This window comes from Podarcis vaucheri, assembly GCF_965113315.1.
Source record: "Podarcis vaucheri genome assembly, chromosome: 16".
Classification (NCBI taxonomy): Eukaryota; Metazoa; Chordata; class Lepidosauria; order Squamata; family Lacertidae; genus Podarcis; species Podarcis vaucheri.
This window is the reverse complement of record NC_138754.1, coordinates 13,397,087-13,417,349: the sequence shown is the minus strand read 5'-3', so window position 1 is coordinate 13,417,349 and position 20,263 is coordinate 13,397,087. Positions and strand designations below refer to the sequence as shown.

General features: G+C 45.0%; 2 protein-coding genes and 1 long non-coding RNA gene across 3 annotated transcripts in view; 1 reads left to right on the top strand and 2 right to left on the bottom strand.

The window, feature by feature from the left end:
- Window positions 1–20,263, bottom strand: part of LOC309520839 (dual specificity protein phosphatase 10-like) — a 143,246-nt gene that overhangs the window by 52,419 nt on the left and 70,564 nt on the right. The window lies entirely within an intron of this gene.
- The window catches only part of LOC309520882, a 169,223-nt gene that overhangs the window by 92,376 nt on the left and 56,584 nt on the right, over window positions 1–20,263 (bottom strand). The gene's annotated exons all lie outside the window — the stretch shown is intronic.
- The window catches only part of RTN3 (reticulon 3), a 39,980-nt gene that overhangs the window by 2,628 nt on the left and 17,089 nt on the right, over window positions 1–20,263 (top strand). The window contains exon 2 of the mRNA XM_082202711.1: window positions 11,411–11,461. Within this exon, the coding sequence (XP_082058837.1) occupies window positions 11,411–11,461 (51 nt within the window). The remainder of the gene's footprint in view (window positions 1–11,410; window positions 11,462–20,263) is intronic.

Sequence of the window (20,263 nt, the reverse complement as noted above, 5' to 3'; positions counted from 1 at the left end):
ACCTTGGATTTTTTTGTGGGTGGGGGACATTTGGAGGTGTACATTTAATATTTGTCTTTGAGAAGGCAGCTTTGGTGACAGATCTTCCCTTTCGTGATGGCTTTAGGTAACTGGAGAGGGGGCAGGGAGGCACCCCAGAAAACATTTTGCAATATGTACCGCTCCTCTCCTCCCTCTCCTAATAAGCTTCAGAGGGCTGGGATGTAAATGGTTCTTATCTTCTGAGGCAGCTTTCAGATAGAGGTGGGAATGCTCATTAAAACAACCACCACCACAACAAACTGCACTGCAGATGCTTCACTGAGGGTGGAAAACACAGGCCCAAGTGACAATGCTTTAAAAGGGCTGAGTCTTGCAATGCACCCCATCTAACAATAGCTCTGCCTCATCAAGTGGCCCAGCTGGGGGTTAGCTGACTTTTAAAAAAACCAAAAAAACCACTCCTTTGTGGGCTTTGTTTTGAAATTCCTGACCACGCTCCTTCCCTTGCATGGGCATATTAGTAGCGTCTGGTATGCGGCAGTTCTTGTAGTGCCAACATTTCAGTCAAGATGCCGTCTTTCTCTGTATATATTCTCTGTATATTTTTACGTCTCTGATCTGTCAGTCTTGTCTTGAGATGTCTGAATTGTGGCTGCTTGCTCAGGAAAGAGCAGCTTCTTTCATGCATAGTCTTCCTTGTAGAGTCAAGGTCAAATGGCAGCTATATTGCATGCAGTAGTCCATTGTCTTGTGACTGACCAGTAGGCAAACACGTATGATGTATGACTTAATGCCAGATGGGGAAGGGATGTTGTTGATCCTTGCTAACCATATAACTGTTTCCTTGTCCGTGGTCTGATCTTTGTGCCCCTCAAGTTTAACAGTTCCTCAGAGGCCACTCCTGCAAACCCAAACCAGCTGTCTCGAGAATCAGGCCCTTTCACCGCCAGTCCTTCTCCAGATCAGTGATCATCAGTCTCCATCATGGAAGCTGAGCCTTTTTTAGTAGAGATGAGGCTCCAGGCATAAGGCTGTAAGGTGCTCAATACATGTATGAGATTCAAGGTCACCTCACTTAATACAGAGCAAGGTGTGGACTTCATCTGCTGCCGTACACATGCCCAACTCCCCCACAGATGCAGAGTAGTGTTATCTGCATCGTCTTACAAGATTCAGGCTTAACATGGTAAACAAGAAGCATGTTAACTATATGTACATGTGAATGTGTATCTCTCTGTGTAGTCTTTGTGCCTTATCAGCCGGACACGCAGCAGATGCTCTTGTACCACAATGGATGGGCAGCACTTTGAACACACACAAAGCCCTATAAATGATAGGTGGTATTATTGCTGAGGACTCACAAGTTCCAGTGTACTTGAACCAGAGGTCAGCTTCTTAAACCTCTCTGCAGAGCCGTTTTAACCAGTTAATTGTAACTTTAAAATTGTAACTTTAAAATTCAACAATCAAAACTATTCAATTTTGACTGTGTTAACAGTGCCCCAGCATGTGTTCCACAGAAATGTTGTGCAAGACCTGACTGAGGAAAGGCCATAGCTCGGTGTCAGAGCACCTGCTTTGAATGCAGAAGGCACCAGATTAAATCCTTGGCATCTCCAGGGAGAACTGGAAAAGAGCTGTCTCCGAAACCTAGGAGAGCTGCTGCCAGGTCAGTGTACGCAATACTGACCAATGATATAAGGCTTATGTTCCTAATTTTGAGCTGGGCATAGAAACTGACAACTTGTGAACTGTTTAAGAGAGCTAGTTTCTAACCCTGTAAATATGGAGTTGATGGGTGTGTCATCAATGCTTTCGCCAAGTTGTGTGTGCAAGGGTGCATGTACACACGTGGGGGAGGACTCTCGGTGACCAGGAACATGCCTCAGTACCATAAGCAGTGCTTCTTCATGACTAGCAGAAGCAGGGCAAAGTATTCTAAATAAGAATCTGTTTGCATCTGTTTACGACGCACAGATTAGCCACCAGGCCTCCATTTTGACCTGTGGCTCGTGGTTCTTTCACTGGCATGTGGACACAAGAACAGGGCACATCTTTTAGCTTGACAATAGATCAGCCTTGTATTTAAGCAGAACCAGAAATTGCACCCAGGTGAGTGAGTGGGCGAGTGGAGGAGGGATAAAGCACATTGTCCCTCTTCTGGGCCCAGCATAGAAATGGGACACTTTGTTTCTCTTTTGCCAGGCATCAGCAGGCTAGGATTATTATTTTTTGTAAAACATTTTTTAGCAGGCTAGTAACTTTGTGGGCTTTATTTTACAACATTTCAAACCATAATGGAGTAGTTTTGATGCAGTGAAGAAAAGGAAACACTATTTTCTGTACCTCTTCCTAAAGCCATTTTCTGCCTCTCAATATTGAAGAGGATGACTAATTTATAATCACTAGCAAGAGAATTGCAGATCCAAATTGGTTGCATTATGGTCTTCAATCTTTTTTTTTTTTTTTTTTTTTAGAAAAAGGCATCTTAAGGAATTTAATAGACTTAACCGACTAAAAGAACTGGGCTCTTCAGACATTCATCTGCTGAGTCACTATGACAGGGTACAATACCCTCTCCCTCAGAATGGGATAGCATGGTCCTACCTTGCAGGAGGGCTAAGAGCTCCTCCCATTAACTTGGGTTGCCATATTTCAAAAAGTAAAAACCAGGACACCCCGAATGTTGAACTTCTTCGATTGACTTGCCTGAGATCCAGGACAAAGCGCCACCTTTTGGAAATTCCCTCCTGACATCAATTCCGCCTTTGGAATCCGGACATATGGCAGCCCTGCTTTAACATGCTTACCTTAGTTGAGACTAGACGGTAAAAAATGGCCAGATCATGGTGATGTCATTTCCTTAATTCTCACTATCTCAGAATTGTGAGGGTGGTGTGCTGAGTTAACAGAACCTGTTCTTGAAACCTTGGATTTGCTTTCCAAAATATTGAGGTGACCGCTTGGCATCCAGGGTCATGGCTGTGTATGGTTCTGCTGTTGTACTTGTCTTGTGCAGCAGCATTTACTCTTACCCATGGTTTGTTTGAGTGTTTGTGTATTTAATTCATATCCCACCTTTCTTCCATGGCCACAAGGTGAGTGCCCGGCCTAAGGTTGCCCAGTGATTTCAAGGCTGAGTGGGGATTTGAATCTTGGTCTCTCAGGTCCCAATCTGATACCTCTCTGCCCTGCAAGAAAATTGTACTTAGAATGTTGGGTTAAAACCCTAATGTGGATCATGGCACCCCTTCCCTGTTGGATCAGTACTTCTTCTTTTTTGCCTTCCTGAAATGGTACATTTTGTTGTATTTCAGCTCCCATCATACCTGACTGGAAGCCATGCTGGCTATGACTGTTGTGGGTTGGAGTGCAACAGCAACTGGAGGGCATCGGGTTGGGGAATTGTGCACTAATGCATTAAAAAAAGTAGTCTTGCAGGTGCTGCATTGCAGAATAGCTAAAAAAGCCTGGGATCCTTTTGCTGTTGTGGAGCCAGAGCCCCAAAGGACATTGCAAAAGAAAAAGAAATGCATCCATTTACTCTCTGAGATGCATTTGGCTGGGCTGAGATGCAATCAGAGAGCTGCATCCATTCTCCTTCATAACTAATAATAATAATAAATTATGCAGCACACTTGCTTTGCATTTGGGATAGTTATGAATAAGATATTGATCTCTCTGTGTGTGTTCTGGTGAACAATTAGAATACTTGGATAGTTACCCACTTCAAGGCAATTTGGTCCTGGGACACTGTTGTACTTGAATCTTTTTTCCCCCAGCCTTGGATTGCAAATTTAGTGGACCTCATTAGGAGAGAGATTATGGTTTCAGAGGTCTGGGTCCAATGTAGCCAAGCCACGGATAGGCCCTTGTGAGCAAACGGTGGACTCCTTGGCTCTGTTTTCTTCCTTTGCATGCTCCACTTGCCTTCTTTCCTTCTTGCTTTGAGTCAATCATAGTTTGCTTCCAGAACTGGAATCAGAAAGAAAGCACAGTTTGAACTCAAGTTCCAGATTTTGGTAGGTGAGTGGAGGAGGGAGAACGAAAGCTCAAAGTCTGTACATGATGACAAAACCATGGCTTGGCTGTGATATTTAAACTGGCCCGTTGTCTTGAGTCTTTCATTGGGACACTGACCTGCCTCAAACAGAATTATTTGGTGGCTTGGAGGCTGTGTCTGCCCATGGCAGTAGAATGAGGGACTAACACATCCTGTTTCTTAGAGATAGCCAAGTGATGCCCTTCTGGTGTTGGTGCACTGCAACTCATATCATCCTTGACCATTGGCAACGCTTGCTGGGGCTGATGGGAGTTGGAGTCCAACAACCACTGCAGTTGGCTTCCTGCTCCATGTTAATCCCTAATGGAGACATGCCACTTTTGCTTTTTAAAATAATCAACAGAGGAGAGCATGGGGGGGGGGAGGAATGATCCCCGCCTGCAGCGCTTTTGTCGATCCATCCTACCGCCTTATTCTGCTCCATTTGTAGAGTGGTCCTGAGATGCATTTTGTTGAGAACCTTCATTTGAAAAGCACTTGTCTGGCTGAAATTATGGGACTAAATCATTATTTTTTGAAAGCTCCAGGTAGCTCATGAGTCAGTTTATAAATTTTTTAATGTTTTAGGGCGAGGTGATGATTCATGGTGTGATTCTGGGCTAAGAGATGCTACTTCTTGGCAAAGCAGGCCAGTGAAACTGGAAGTGTTGGTCCCAGTCATATTTTAATTGGGGGTTGATATGGACCATCTCTGGTTTGGAGTTGATGCAATACGTGTGTCATGAAGCTCTTAAACTTGATGACACAATGGCCTGGACTTTGCTGCATGGCAGTTAGGCAGCTGGTAACTTGGGATCAACCCACCATGTGAAAAACCTTGGCTTGATGTTATGTTCATGTGGACTCTTAGGAAAATGGTCGCAGTGTGGGGACACCCCCCCCCCCAGGTTTTAAAGGCTTGATTACATATCATCTGCTTGTACAGTCAGCCAAGTGCCTTGATGGTGCCGTTTTAACTAAATTCGAGACTGGTTAGAAATACTGGACTCCAAGCAGCTCCGTTAGAAGCCTGACACTCCTAGCCAGAAGTCTGGGTACTGTCCCTCAAGCAATTAGGAAATGTCCCTTGTTTGGATGCGTTTCCTCTTACGCAAGACAGCTTAATTGTATTTTCCACTAAACAGAAGCAAAGTTGACAACCTGCTTTTCCCATCTCTCTCGCTCTCTTTTTCTCTGCATTGGGAATACACTGTGCTTCTTCACAAAGGCAGCTCTAGGCAGCCTTCCAGCTTTGTCCCAGCAACACACACCCACACCAGCCATCATAACATACAGCTCTTTCCTGTAATCCACCCCTTATGTGCAGGCCGCTGTTGCTTCAGCTGGGATGGCCTTAATGCTTTTTTTTTTTTTACAGAACAGGTCTCTGGTGCTCATGAAACAGACATGGTGCAATCCCATCTGACAGCATCTTTTCCCACCACATTAAAGCAACTTGGAAGGGCGGTGGACATATAGATTTTGATAGGAGAAGCCACATTGGGGAGATGGGGAGCTCTTGTACTCCAACACGCATGAGCTGCTGTTGTGTTCAAAGTGTTGGTGCTGACCTTTAAAGCCCTAAACGGCCTCGGTCCAGTATACCTGAAGGAGCGTCTCCACCCCCATCATTCTGCCTGGACACTGAGGTCCAGCGCCGAGGGCCTTCTGGCAGTTCCCTCATTGCGAGAAGCAAAGCTACAGGGAACCAGGCAGAGGGCCTTCTCGGTAGTGGCGCCCGCCCTGTGGAACGCCCTTCCAGCAGATGTCAAAGCGATAAACAACTACCTGACATTCAGAAGACATCTTAAGGCAGCCCTGTTCAGGGAAGTTTTTAACGTGTGATATTTTACTGTATTTTTGGTTTTTATGGAAGCCGCCCAGAGTGGCTGGGGGGCGGGGTATAAATAATAAATTATTATTATTATTATTATTATTATTATTATTATTATTATTATGTCAGCTGGGAAGTGGAAGAAGGCAGGTCTAAGACTAGTACCTGTCTTTCTCCCTCTTCCTCCCCGCCCAAAGCATTTCCAGTGTAATTTTTAGGAGAATAAAAGAAAGGGGTTTTTAAAAAAAGAAAAAAGTGAGAGACAGTGCTCAGATCAAAATCTGAGCTGCTTCTCTGTAGCTGCTTCAAGCTTTGTTTCTATTTTTTAAAAAGAAAAGCTACAATCATGCTTCTTAATGAAGTGATCCCCAGTGGCATACCTGGGAGTGGTACTTCTAAAGGTCATCATTACTCAATCTTCAATTGATGTGAAATGAAGGGAGGGAGGTGGTATGGTATACGTTCCATGATGTGAATCTGTACCAACCACAAACTTCCTACAGCCAGGCCTCTAGCCAGGAATGTTGCAGTGAAATGGGGTGGGGAAGTATCAGTGCAGCACAGCTGGAAACTAAATATAGGTAGCCTGTTATGCTTATAGCTGTGCATTTGTATAAACAGTAAATTCCAGGTGCTTCTCAGTTACCCCAAGAACTCGACACCCATTGGCCAGAACGCTGGTGGGTGGGAACAGGGCGGCTTCTTACTGAGCATTTGGGTAGAATTCTGCCTGCAGGGTCCCCCCCAAAAAACAAAAGAACTAGAGACTGCTTTAAAATTAAAGTTGAATGTTCAGGGAGGAGATGTAAAATTTTCCTAATTTCATCAAGCAGAGAAGATTCTGTGGGTAGCGGAGAAGACTTCTGAAATGGCCCCTGAAATGATTTCTCTGACATTATTATTTTGGTGGCAGCCTTGCCATAAGACTACATGAATCTTACCAGCAACATGTGATTGATTTGCCTTATTTACATATTTATATGCAACCTATTTACTGTTTCCATCACATCCTCAAGTAGCTGTCCAGCAGGGCTATTCTGAGTTGTGCAGGCTTTGCTGACACCCTCAGAGGCCTGCTGTGACAATTTGCTGCCCACTTGTGAGGATCATGAGAGGCCACGCATGACTCACCAGCAGATCCAGAGCCACCATTTATTTGAAGACCAGTGGTTTAAGGATTCTTGTTTATAACCCAGCTTTGTTGTTTAGGTAGCGCCTACAGCTGGGCCTTGGGGTATGTCTGCTCCCATGTGAATCTCCTCCAGTTTTGAGTGATGTTGTGGTAAAAGTACAGACTCATATGGATGGCAGATCAGCTTCCACAAGAAGCAAGGCTTCCTCAGTTGTGGCTCCAGTGTGTCATGGTCATTTGTTATGGTTGTCCTGTCATTTTCCCCCCAGTGGAATGTGAAGGCATTTCTCTTTTTGCCATGCCTTTGGGGAGCTACGTCCGTTGAGAGTGTTCTGCTACAGTGCTTATTTTCCTTAATTTTGTTTTACTTTCAATTAAGTGGTATTACATTATTATTACTACTACATCTAAGGGATATATTTTTTCTGCCTCAAAAAAAGAAAAGAAAAAACAATTGTGGGAGGGAATCAATTGCATTGTGGTCCTAAGATTGTCCTGTGACTGTCTTGTTTGTTAGCTTGAACTCTGCAAGTAGCAAATGTTTCTTAAACCAGAAAAACAAGTTATGAGATTCCGGAGGAAAACAAATATGTGAAAACGAAACAGAAGTAAGCTGGGGGGGGGGGGAGTGTAAATTGGTGAGGGGAGAGTTAGTGGCCAAGAGTGTGAGTTGTGATGCCCCAGCCACAAATATCCTAGATGTGTACCTTAACAAGCTATTTTTTTCAGCCTCTTCACCGGCTCTGTCTACAGTGAGGATTTAATCCTGGTCTACTTGGTGGAGGTTGTAAAGACTACTGAGATGACATAAGAAGCAATTTGAACACTAATGAGATAAATGCTGGACTTGGTAGCTGTACAAAGGCTAACTACTGCCCACTAGTAGTAATTTGCACTTTTAATGAAGATTGAACCTTTTTTTAGGAGGTTAATATCTTTGCACTTGATGACAGTCAATAAATCTTAAAATGGTTTTCAGACCATTTTGTGGTCTTTAAACACAGCCCTGGACATTCAGAAAAACTGACCATATGCTTTGGGAATGGCATTAAAGCTTAGAGTAGCTTGTGCTTTTTAAGCTTACTACATTGGTCTGTGCTCGGATTATTTAAATGTTTTATTAGATGCTTTAGATCTTTGTAGTTCTTTTGGGGGGGGCCTCCACTGGGTAGAATTACATGGTACAAATATGAAAGAACGATAAGGAATATGTCTGTAACTTGACCTGTTTTGCCTTGTGCTGTTCTCTGTCAAGGTCTGTCTTGTCATAGGTAGAAAAATGCTTTGTTGTTCATTGTTTTGGTGGTGTGTTTTTTAAAAAAAAACAACGATATTGTTTCCATGGTTTTTCAGCACAGTTGCTTTTTCTCAATGCAAATCCCAGCTTGGGATCCGCTCAGGCTGCCTCAGAAAGGCCTCCACAAAGAACCATCTAGAACTCTGCAATTATGCTCTGGCTGTGCACGCAAGCCTCTTGCAAGGTCTGATAAATCAAAATAAAGATTCCTTTGAAAGCTTAATCCTGTGGGCAAATGACACTAAATAGCCCTATTGGCAGAACAGCTGGGAACGGAGGAGTGATTGATAAGGGGGGCCAGGGGCTTTTCATTCATTTATTCTACCAGTGCATCTCTTCCCCCACCCTGAGTCTTGTTCTCTGCTGCACAACATCGGGCTGTAGCTAAGGAATGCATTTGCCAGTTGCTTCACAATGCACCTCTTTTAAAAGAGGGAGACCCCTGGTGCAAATTGTAACTTGTCATCTATGGTTTGCATAGAGCTGCTGTTCATCGTTGCTAAATAAGCTCTGGTGTTGAAATTTTCCCCTTGCGGAGGGGTGTTTGGGCAGGGATAAGCATGAGAAGCAACTGGCGAGAGCCTCCTCCCTTCCTTTTTCCCCCTAAGGAATTATTGCCAATACCAGTTCCCAGCCTGGCATGTCAGGTTTTCAAGCTTGTTCTCCCTCTTTTCTGTACAGTTACTCTGGAAAATATGAGTCATCTACTAAGGTCTGTGATAGAGTGGATAAACTGGTTTTGTCATGCACAGTTTCCAGGCCATAGTTCTAGCCTTAAGCAGACTGCAGAATTTGAGATTCCTTAGGTATGGGTTGGACACAATCCTTTTTGGCAATTCCACACTGAACCTCAAGTTTCATGTACTGTAGTCTATGAGAGACAATCACTTCTCAAAGATGTGTGTTAGAAACCGCACTTTCAGATACTTTGGGATGCATCCGATTGAACCCTTCTCAGAGTAAACCAGTTGAAATCAATGAACTTCTTATTGATGATCATTGATTTCAACAGCTTCTTTGGATACAACCCTTGTAACACATTTCCTTGTTGGCCATAGATTATATTTATTAAAATGTATGTAGCCTGCCTTTCAGGAAAAATCTTACAAAGGCTAATGTAATTAGTAAAAAAAAATATATAGTACAAAAATCATATGTCCTGTAAAAACCTGTTGCAGCAGCTAATTATAGTGTGTGCTAAAACTACAAATTGAAACAGTTTCGGTAGGAGAAAACCTTTGAGGGGGGAGCAGTCATGCCCAGGCACCCGGACAGCATTAAAGAAGGCGCAAGGCCCCTGCCCCCTCTCTATAGCTCCCAGTTTGCAGTTAGAAGGGCGGGAAGTGCCACACAATGCAGAAACAGGTGTGTTCGTGAGTGTCTGTGTCCATGTTCCAAGCCAGCTTGGAGCTGGAGTCAGGGAAGACGGAGGCTGCATTTGTCAGCTGTCCCATGCATGCATGTGTGCCTCTCTCTCCCTGTTCCAGCTCTGAGCTCAAGGACAAAGGGAAGCTCATATTGCCAAATCAAATCCCTTGCTCCCTTTGAACTTTGGGCTGGGGGAGCAGGTGGGAATCCTCTGCCCCACTGGCAGTGAGGTTGCAAGGAAGCCTGGGGCTCATCGCACTTGCCCAAGGGCTATCTGAATGCAAGTAAAATTGTGGAGCTCAACCATGGTTTGGATGCTAAGCTATGGTTAGTACAAACCAGCCTTCCCCAGCCTGGTGCCCCACAGATGTTCTGAACTCACCAGCTCCCATCCGTCCAGCCAACGTGGCCAATGACTAGGGTTAATAAGAGTTGGGAGTTCAGAACATCTGGAGGACACTAGGTTGGGGAAGGCAGATGTGAATCATGGCTTGGCATAAAGGACTCTAATACAGTGGTGCCCCGCAAGACGAATGCCTCGCAAGACGGAAAACTCGCTAGACGAAAGAGTTTTCCGTTTTGGAGGTGCTTCGCAAAACGAATCTCCTATGGGCTTGCTTCGCAAGACGAAAATGTCTTGCAAGTTCCTGCGGGGGGGTTTTCCTCCCCCCCTTTTTCTAAGCCGGTTATCAGCTGATCCGATGAGCCGCTAAAAGCCGCTAATAGCACTAATCCGCTAATCTGTCAATGGGCTTGCTTTGCAAGACGAAAAAACTGCTAGAGAGAATCGAACTGATTCTTTTCGTCTTGCGAGGCACCACTGTATGTAAACATTTCTGTCTTTCCCAGCAAGAAGGGGATGTTGGGCTTGGGCAACAGAGCTGTTTTCTGGTTAGATGCTGGCTGAGAATGGAGGTGTGAGAAGCACAGAAAGCAAAATGACAGCAAAGGGTGTGACGTGATTGGAGAGAGAAGAATCAGCAATAAGTGAGGGATGGGTTTTGAGGCTCTTGACTGCAGATTCTGGTAGCATAACTGATAGTATGTTTTGATATGTATTGTGTGTTTTAGAAAGAGTTTGAGTAAGGGTTCAGATGGGTTTCTGTGGCCTGGCAAAATTCCTCTACCTATTTTTATAAGGAAGTTGAATTCATTTCTTACTAACTTTGCATTGAAAGCAAAGTTAGTGCAGGAAAGCTGGCACGACGAAGCTAATTTTGTCATTCCCGCTGCATCCAGGTACTCAACTTTGGGAGCTGCAGGAAATGATCTAGTAACCAGACTTGGACGGGGGCCACATTAGCTGCCTTTAGCTTTGCACATCTGAGGCTGTGGCCTCTGTGTAAAATGGGGTTGACCAGTTTTCTCTCTCTAAAGTCTCATTTAAGCAGTTGCCAAAAGCCTTCCAGTTGAAGTGTAGTTAGTTGCTTGTTAGATACCTGTTCTTTTCCTGGCATTTCAAGCAAGAAAAAGAAAAACCAGAAGGGAAAAAGTGTGTTGTAGGTATTGCCGTGTGACGAGGTTATCCTTTTCCCTTCTTAAGCAGATGGATAATATCCTTCAGTTTGGGTTTGCTGTCGTAGAAACTTCATAAAACTTTGCAGCCAGGTGAGTGAGTAGCTGCTGATCTTTCCTCAGCCCCTCTCCTGTGGCCCAGGTACAGCTGAGACATCTGGAACTACAAAGCTGCTGTAATGTTTGTTTTTTCCTCCTTTCCAAGGTCATCAAGTCTCATCCTATGTATTTTCCTTTCAGATTCCTTTGTTTCTTCCTCTCAGCCTGTCTCTCTCTTTTCGACCTCACAAGGCAAGTCTGTCATTTTTCTTGTACCCCTGCTAAAAGAAAAATGTTGCAAAAGAGGCTGTAACTGGGAGCAGGATAAGGTTCATCTTTTTCAATTATCCCACACATCCTCTAGCTAGCTCCATAATAGCTTGTTGGGTTATAGTCAACAGAAGTTCGTTCATGGCCTAGTATACGGTAGTTAGTGTCTACCTTCCCATTACTATTTCTAGCAAGCTGTAGTGTTAAACTCTTGTCTGTGTTAAAGGTGCAGTCTTGAAACCACATTATTTGCTAAAAGTACAGTGAAACAATATATCTTTCAGGGAGAGTGGGGGCTTGGTTGCCCCATCTGTGAAGGGGCAAAATTTTAGATCAAAAACTTCTTCAGATCGTGAAGTTTCAGGAGTTCAAGTTTAGAAAGAAACTACAATCTCAGTTTGGCTCCAGTAGGCCTCTCCAAGGCGTTGTGACATGTTTCACAAAATAAATCTCCTTTGCTCAAGTTAATGATAATCAACAGAACAGCCATACCCTTATGTAATTGAGTTGTTGGATAGTATTGCATCCTAGGCTACTGGTTTTCAAACTCTGCTCTAGGGCACTCAAGAGGTACCTCTGAGTGGTCAGCAATAGTAGTAAGCAACTTCCTGAAGTCCAGCTTGGCTGTGCTTAACAATCTTCCCATGTGATGTGTGGCTGTAAGGGAGAGTTGAGCATGCACTTGGTTACATATGTCACAAGGGGGGCAGTGAGGTCCAACGGACCTGCCTGGTGCCCTGTAAGTGTGGTACGCTTGACAGATCATGCCCCAGAATCTTTACAGTGCACAATGGCTCCCATAGAAGATGCTCCAGTATGTACTTTGCAGACAGGCTGGTGGCCTGTAGTGGTACAAAGTTTGGAAAATTGCTGTCCTGGACTCTCTGCTAATGAATGGAAACTCTTTCCAGCTTGCATGCCTTGGGCAGCAGATAGTTTGGTGCTGGCAGTGTTGATGTGGGTTTCCTTCGCAGTCATACAAAGTCAGTTAGAAGGAATGGTGGGACCTGCCTTTGTTGGGAAGGAGGTGTGTGATGTACCAGGAAGATGCTGGTAGGGAAGGTGCTGAAGAGTTGATAATTCTCTTGGCTCTTTAATACAGTTGGTGAGGAGGGTATGGATAGGCTTACATATTATGTGTGTTACATAATAAGGGAGGACCCATAACTCCATGGTGAAGCTCATGCTTTGCATACCAGAGATCCTTGGCACCTCCAGTTGAAGGGATCTGGGAGAGCTGTTGCCAATTTGAGTAGACATTACCGGACTAGATGGACCATATGGTCCCTATGGCAGCTTTAAATAACAAGACCAGGTAAGAAGGAATTTGAAGATAACTTGATCCAGCGATGAGAAACCAGTGGCTCTCCAGATGTTGGTGGACTACATTTCCCATCAGCCCAAACCATCATGGCCAATGATCGGGATGATGGCAGTTGTAGTCCAGCAACATCTGGAAAGCCACCAGTTCCCCATACCTTATTCTATGACAATGCAAATAGTAGGCTTCAATTGCAATGAAACAAAATTTCTGTGTTTCCCACCCTTAATGTTTCTCAGAGAAGTCACATGAATAATGGTGCTGATGTCTGTCTTCAACAGGATTCAGAATGTCACATCTTACCTTCCATTAGGTGAATTTTCACCACCATGGAACTCTTTATATGCCAAGTTACCTCGCAGAGGATGCAGGGTGTTGGCCAGACTTAGTGGACCCCTAACAATTGGTCCATAGTCAGCCTTCCCCACCCTGGTTCTCTCCAGATATTTAGGACTCCCAAGTTGCAACTAATTGGCCATGCTGGCAGGGGCTCCTAGGGTTGTAGTTTTAAGAGGGCTCCAGATGGAGGAAAGTTGGTTCATATAAACAGAATTGTGCCCTAGAATAGCTTGCCTAGTAGGCAACTAAGAATTCCATTTGGGCGGTTCGGTTTCTGTGCTTAGTGCAGAGGAAGAAAAGCTCCTTTCTTCATGACCAGTATAGAAATGCAGAGGGGGCTGGCAAAGAAGAACAGTTCGCTAGGTAGCCAGTCTCTACTAGTAGTATATGATCTGATCTGACAAAGTTTGTCTGCCAGTCCTGATCTTCTCACTGAGGTGCCCCAGGGCTCCTCAGAACACAATTTGGATAAAACCACTTCCCATGACCATTAGTAGAGGTAGAAACTTAGGACCTGCATCCAGGAGTGTGGAATCTACAGTCCTCCAGCAGTTGTTGAATTGCACTTCCCATCTTTCTTGGTTCTTGGCCATGCTGTGGAGGGCTGAAGAGTGTTGGAGCGTAAAAACATCTGTAGGGACCACAGGTTCCCCACCCCGAGCAACACAGCATTTCAGGCAAGGCCTTAGAAGTTCACGCTGGCTTAGGTTTGCTCCCACTGCCAGCACAGTGAAAAGTGGTAGCCATTTCTGCCCCCAGAGCTAGGTATTTGCTGATGGAGGGTTCGGGTTTGAAATGTTGGCTGTTTTTTGTTTTGCTAAAACACCCACAGTTGTGACTTGCTTTATAAGCACCATATGAGCATGTTGACACGCCAAGGTGCAAGCCAGGTGTGATCTTGAGAATCAGGTTGCAATTCGTTCCACATCAGCAACACTGCTGGTTTTGTTGCTGTCAGTCCAGCATTTTGCCTTGCATTACCCCATTGGCACCCATTTCAGCTAGTTTCAGTAGTTACAGCTACACCCGATACTGTGGATTATTGTCCACTGCGTCATGCAGCTGAAAGGGAGTGTTGGCTGTCGAGATATATCCTAACCACCCCAGTTGAGACCAGAGCAGGCCTCGGAATTGCCCTGGCCAATCAGCATCTTGTTTCCAAACAGTGTCCTGCTAGATGTCACTACCACAAGGGTAGCCAACCTGTGACTCTCCAGATTTTGGACCACAGCTCCCATCATCCCTGACCTTTGGTCATTGTGGCTGGGCTTGCCAGAAGTTGGGAGTCCCAACAAAATCCAGTGGGCACCATGTTGGCCTATTCTAGAACAGGAATAGGGAATCTATGGCCTTCCAGATGTTCTTCGTCTCCCAACTCTAGTCAGCCACAGCTGGCATAGTCACCGGTGGAGTCCAGCAACATCTGGAGGGCCAAAGGATTCCCCAACCCTGTGGAGCCCTTTTGTTTGTCCTTAGCACCTTGCATTCAGGGGGTAGACTGAAACGATTTAGGCATCTGAAATGCTTTCAGCCCCGGAATAGGAAGCTGCTACAATGAAAGACATTTGGGGCAAACAGCAGCAAACCAGTTACAGCCTTTTTTGTAAACAACAACAAAAAAACATTTTTCTTCTCACTCCCCCCCCTTTCTAATACTTAAAGTTCCCTCGAGACCTAGCTTGGCTGCAAAGTCCTGGCTGATTTCCTTATCTTGGTGCTGTGGCTTATCACGTGCTATTTCTATGGCTGCTTCTGCACGCTGTGTTTTTCTTTCTCTCTCGAAGAGCGTCACCTTTGTCTGTGTAAACTTGCTTTTTGATGAAACCGAGCACTCGCCAATTTGATTTGGCAGGCAAAAAATGGAGGTGTGGGGTGGCAATGGCAGTAAAGCATGCAGGCGACTAAAATTTCTGGGCAAGATGCTTAGTCAGGAGGGGCTCTAGGGCATGTGCTGGTAAAGAAATCCTGACTCTGATACAAAAATCCTCCTTGATTCTGCAATGGAAACAATTCATGTAAATTTGATTAAACTGGAAAAAAATAAATCTGAGGGCTTATTCTTGCTTAGCAGAATCAAGGTAGTATTTAGGTTTGGTTTTGTTTTTTCAAGGGCTGATGTGGAAGATAGGTAAGGTGGTTAGGGTTGCAGTGACATAACCAGATATTATGGCAAATTCTGATGTTACAGCCAGACTACGCCTCAGGTTCACCCACTCCTTTTCCCTCTCCCTCTCCTCCCACATGCCCAGATTCCTCGCACTCTCGCTTTGTGATTCACAGCAACTAATTTGCCATGACATCTTACTTGCACAAGCTATGGGCAATTTGCCTCCAAACTAGAATTGGAAACCTTGGTTTAAACTGATTTCTGGCCTTCAGGTAAGCTATGGTTTGGTGGTGACCGTAGCTTACTCCATTTTGAACATAACAACAAACCATGGTTATTGTAAATTGAACAGTCTTAGGGGGACTCAGGATTGCAGAAAGGAATTTGTGAGCCCAGGTCACAGCTCTGGCAACTAAATTGTGATATAGCCATGACTATTGTAAAGAGATTGGACAGCTTGGAGCCCCTTTCAAATCTGTTCCTGCTTTGGAACCTTTAACCCACTGGTTTTCAGGCTCCCTACCCTCCACAAAGGCTCTCCACCTTATTAGTCAACTGAGGAACCATTGTATATTCCAAAAGATTCTAAAGCACACTCAATATACTCATGGCACCTACTGGGCCTAGAATGTGTCCAAACACGTCTCTTAGTATTGCAGTGGGAAAAGCTTGTTCCTAATTAAGGACCCCTAATTAAGGATACCCTAATGAGGGTATCACAGCTGTCTGGCACACTGTTGGAAAGCCACTGCTTTAATTTGATAGTGTGCCCACAATCACAAGATCTGCTTTTGTTTAAAAGCTAGGGGGAAAAGAGCTGGAAATGTGTGTTTGAAAACTGAAAAGGTAGAGAATTTCTGTTTTAATGCAAGGCAAAAACTACTGCACTGTACCCTTATGTAAGGAGCCCTCTTGTTGTTAAGCCAAGGTCTGTTGCAGCATGTCTGTTTTGAGTAAAAGTTAGTTGAATTCTAGCCAGAGATGATGTCCAGGTGCTGGGTGACTTAATTAGTGCAGATTGAAATAGATTGAAATGATTTGCAGGTGGTTTTGTTTTGCTACCAAGTTAGGCAAGCTTCTGTCCTCTGGGCCTGACTTAAAGCTGACGTTGAAAATTTGAGGTGCAAATACGTTGTGCTACCTGGTCTTGCCAATCCATGTCTCATTCATTGTGTGTCTTGCTGGGTTCAGCAGGACAATGGAGATAGATCATATCCTATTGTAACATATATGCCACACTCCTGGTGTCTTTCTTTTCAGAATGGCCTGAGGGAGATATCTGAGAATAATTCCACTCTTCGTAAGGCTACTGACTAATGGGGTAACCCCCACAAAAAAATTAGAAAACTGCCTTATTGCAGCCTTCCCCAGCCTCATGTACTCCTGTTGCTGGACTTCCAACTCCCATCACCACCAGTGAATATAGTGGATGGTTGCGGATTACAGGAGTTGGACGGCCAAAAACTAATGGAGGGCACCAGGTTGGGGACAGTTGCCTTTATTGAAGCAGAGCCCTTGGTGCATCTACCCTGGTACACACTACTGTGACATCTGTCCAAGCAAGGTTCCTACTTCTCTCCATGGAGAATGCCAGAGGTTGATCCTTGGACCTCAGTAGCATTCTGCTACTGAGTTGTAGGCACTCCTGCAAGTTAAAGAATGTCGATGAAGTTGTCTTATACCAAGTCAGTCTATTGGTCTACCTAATTCTGTGTTGTCTACTCGGATGGGCAGTGGCTCTCCAAGATCCTCAGGAAGTGGTCTTCTTGGCCTTGCTACCAGAATCCTTGGAACTGGAAATGCTTGGGATTTAACCTAGGCTCTTCTGTGTACAGAATGCAAATTACCACTGAGGTGGGCATTTAAATGCCATCAAGCAGCGGACAATTCTGAGGGTACTGAGACTTACACTGTTCGAAAGTAGATGGTAATAAGAGTTTTGAGCTCCGTCAAGTTTGTGAGTAAATTCCCTGCTTCTGCTCAGTGTAGTTGCCTTAAAACCAAAATTCACCTGACTAATCTGTGTGCTTCTCTTGAGCATTAAGACCTTATTCAGGCTTTCCTTGGCTGTAACTGGTGTGCCTGCCAGGCTTGTAGTTGGAGGTGAAGAGGAGCACCTATAGGCATGCAGTTGTTTTTAAGGCTGAGCTGTCTCAGGCAAGTGACATTAAAGTTTTACGTCACATCTGCTGTATTGGAACCTTGTTCTGTTCCTCCATGGCATGATCTTCAGGCAGTTCCTCAAGAAGACCAGAACTGGGCATTGGGCTTCCCTGAAGCACAGCTTGCCTATTACTACTGACCTTCCCCAGCAGATATGCTCGTGACCTTCAACCTTTTCAAATCTGGGACCCAACTTAAGCCTTCAGCTGCAACATGGGCCCCAGCTTTAATTTAAGGTGTATATATCCCTCCCTCGCTCCCTTCCCCATTGACATACTTACACATCAGGCACACTGGTTTGCCATTCTGCCTCTCTAGAAATCCTGGGAATTGCAATTTGGTGGGGTGGGGAGTCTGTAACACTCCTTAGCACCCTACAGTTCCCATCAGGGGGTGGCAGATAAGAAGTTTTGATAGATTAGCCAGCTGTATAGAACTAGTAGTGTAGGCCATGGTTTCCCAAACTTGGGTCATCAGCTGTTGTGGGACTCCAACACCCATCATCCCATGGGTTCTGGTAGCTAGGAATGGTAGGATTTCCCAAGTTTGGGAAAACCTGGTATAGGCATACCCTCATTCTTCCTCTTTCTTACTGTTTTAAATTGTTGCGCTGCCACCGGCACACATGCACCATGGGGTCTGTCCACCAACCCCAGTAGATCAGGGGAGGGCAGCCTATTTTCTGCTGGGCCACACTCCCTTGGAAGTAGATTGGGGATGATAGACAGAAAGTAGGTGGGGTCAGAGCTAAAGGTGAATGGAGCCATTCCATTTCTTTCTCTGTTCTTCTGCCACCCCATTTCCCCCTGCCTTCTTGCCACCTACGGCCACCTACGACTCTTCCAGTGTTAGAAACTAGGATAGAAAAGCTATTTGCCACATGGCTTCTGGATCCTACGTTATGGCCACAAAAACAAAGTCTAGTCACCTTTGCAAGGGTGACTTGCGCTACACAGCAGCGAGCCTACTTTGGAGTCAGCTGGGAAGGAATTTCTCCTCCTATGCCCTCAGCACCAGTGTCAGCAATTTTATTCTTGAGTCTCTGTCACCATGCATGGTGACAAGACTTCTCAAAGTTCTCGCATTCTGACAATCCCCAGTCACAAAATGTGCCTGGCACCTGGCTAATTTTGAACACTGGACTAATTAGCTTTAGGTTGCTTGCTCCTGCACTAGATAGTTGACAGACCCAACAGGCTTATGCATCATCACAGGGACTTCTCGGCATACCTGTGACCCAGGGTCTTGCATGGAAGCGAGTTGTTTTGAAATTAGTGAGATGGCGTGAAGATGTGAATAGCCGTTCCATGTTTCAGGAGCGTGTTTCTTTGATGCAATCAAGGCAGTGGCTAAAATGTTTCAGTAGAGAGTCCTGTGCTCAAATGGTCCTCTTTCAAGAAAACAAGCTGTCATCAGGACTTCCTTCCTAGAGCATGTCCTCACTGGCTAAATTCAGAATACAATATAGTAGCACCATGAAAAGTTTCAACTGTCACCTGACCTTTCATGGTTTGAGACTGGATGGATGAAGTCATAACCGTGATATGTTTCGTGAAGCAAGAAGGGGACGTGTTCATGTTCATTAACGAGGATTTCTTCCCTGCCTTTTTGTCGTTAAGGGCACTTAAGGTGGCTCTCCATGAGGATAATGAGCAGGAGAAATGAACACCCTTTCCGTCTAGATTCTGTACACAAAGGGGAGATTTCTGCTGTGGACTTGCAACCATTAGTCCAGAATGCAGTTCTTCAGAAGCTCACTTGTGGATGATGCCTTCTGGCTGTAATATTGCACTTGTCCAAAGAAACAGGCTGTCACGGTTCCAGCTTTATTTTCCCATGGCATTCTAAGTGTCGGGTGACTGAGAAGAAAAATCCACTGAGTAACTGAAACTCGGTTCTATTGCAATATGTGGGCTGGTGCCCTTAGGCTCTTGGCACACCCCTCCAGTGCCTTTCTCAGCCATTGCCCCAAGCCTAGGGAGTGGTTCCCAGTATTGCTCTGTCGTGTCAACCCAGTCCAGAAGCATTGGTAGAATTACCCATCTTAGGGCTCTCTGACACCTAGAAAGGACAGGATAGCTCAGTCAAGGCAGAGGGCACATAGGAAGGATATAGTCAGATCTTAGGTGCACCTAGCCTTGTGGTGTTAGTACTCTCCTGAGTTTCATTGAGGGGTCTTTCCCAGTACAGCCTCATTTATCACAGCTATACATTTGTAGAGTTGGAAGGGACCATGAGGATCATCTAGTCCAAACCCCTGTAATGTGGGAATCTTTCACCCAACGTGGGGTTCAAACCCACAACCCTGAGATTAAGAGTCTCATGCTCTACAGGCTGAGCTGTCCCTCAGGACATGATGCCTGGGGTTGATCCCAAGACCTTCTGCATGCAAAGCATGTGGTCTCCTGCTGAGCTACAGTCTCTCTCCAGTTCGCTCTATTATATTACTTGGTGTGACAGTAGTTGGAAGGACCTTTTTGCTCTGTCCTGTGCAAGCAGCACAGGCTGTTGCAAACTAGTAAAACATGCCATTCTTGTAGAGCTTCAGAGTTCCTAGACACTTTGCTCAAGAAGCCCCTCCAAACATTGACAGCTTATCAGAACTGGGGTGCATCTCCCTGCAGCCATGCCAGCCTGTAAGCGACCAGCATCATTCTGTTTACATGCACTAATTTGGGTTACTTCTATTCATCCACCCGGCATGCTCACCATTGCACACTTAGATATTTTATTTTATTTTATTTTGGCTGACCTGAGCTCTTCATCTGCTATGAACTTAACTGTTGGTGGCTTTTATGTTCCTGTGGATCATAATTCCCCTGTGAAGTGGCTCCCTTGTGAAGTCCTATGGGTG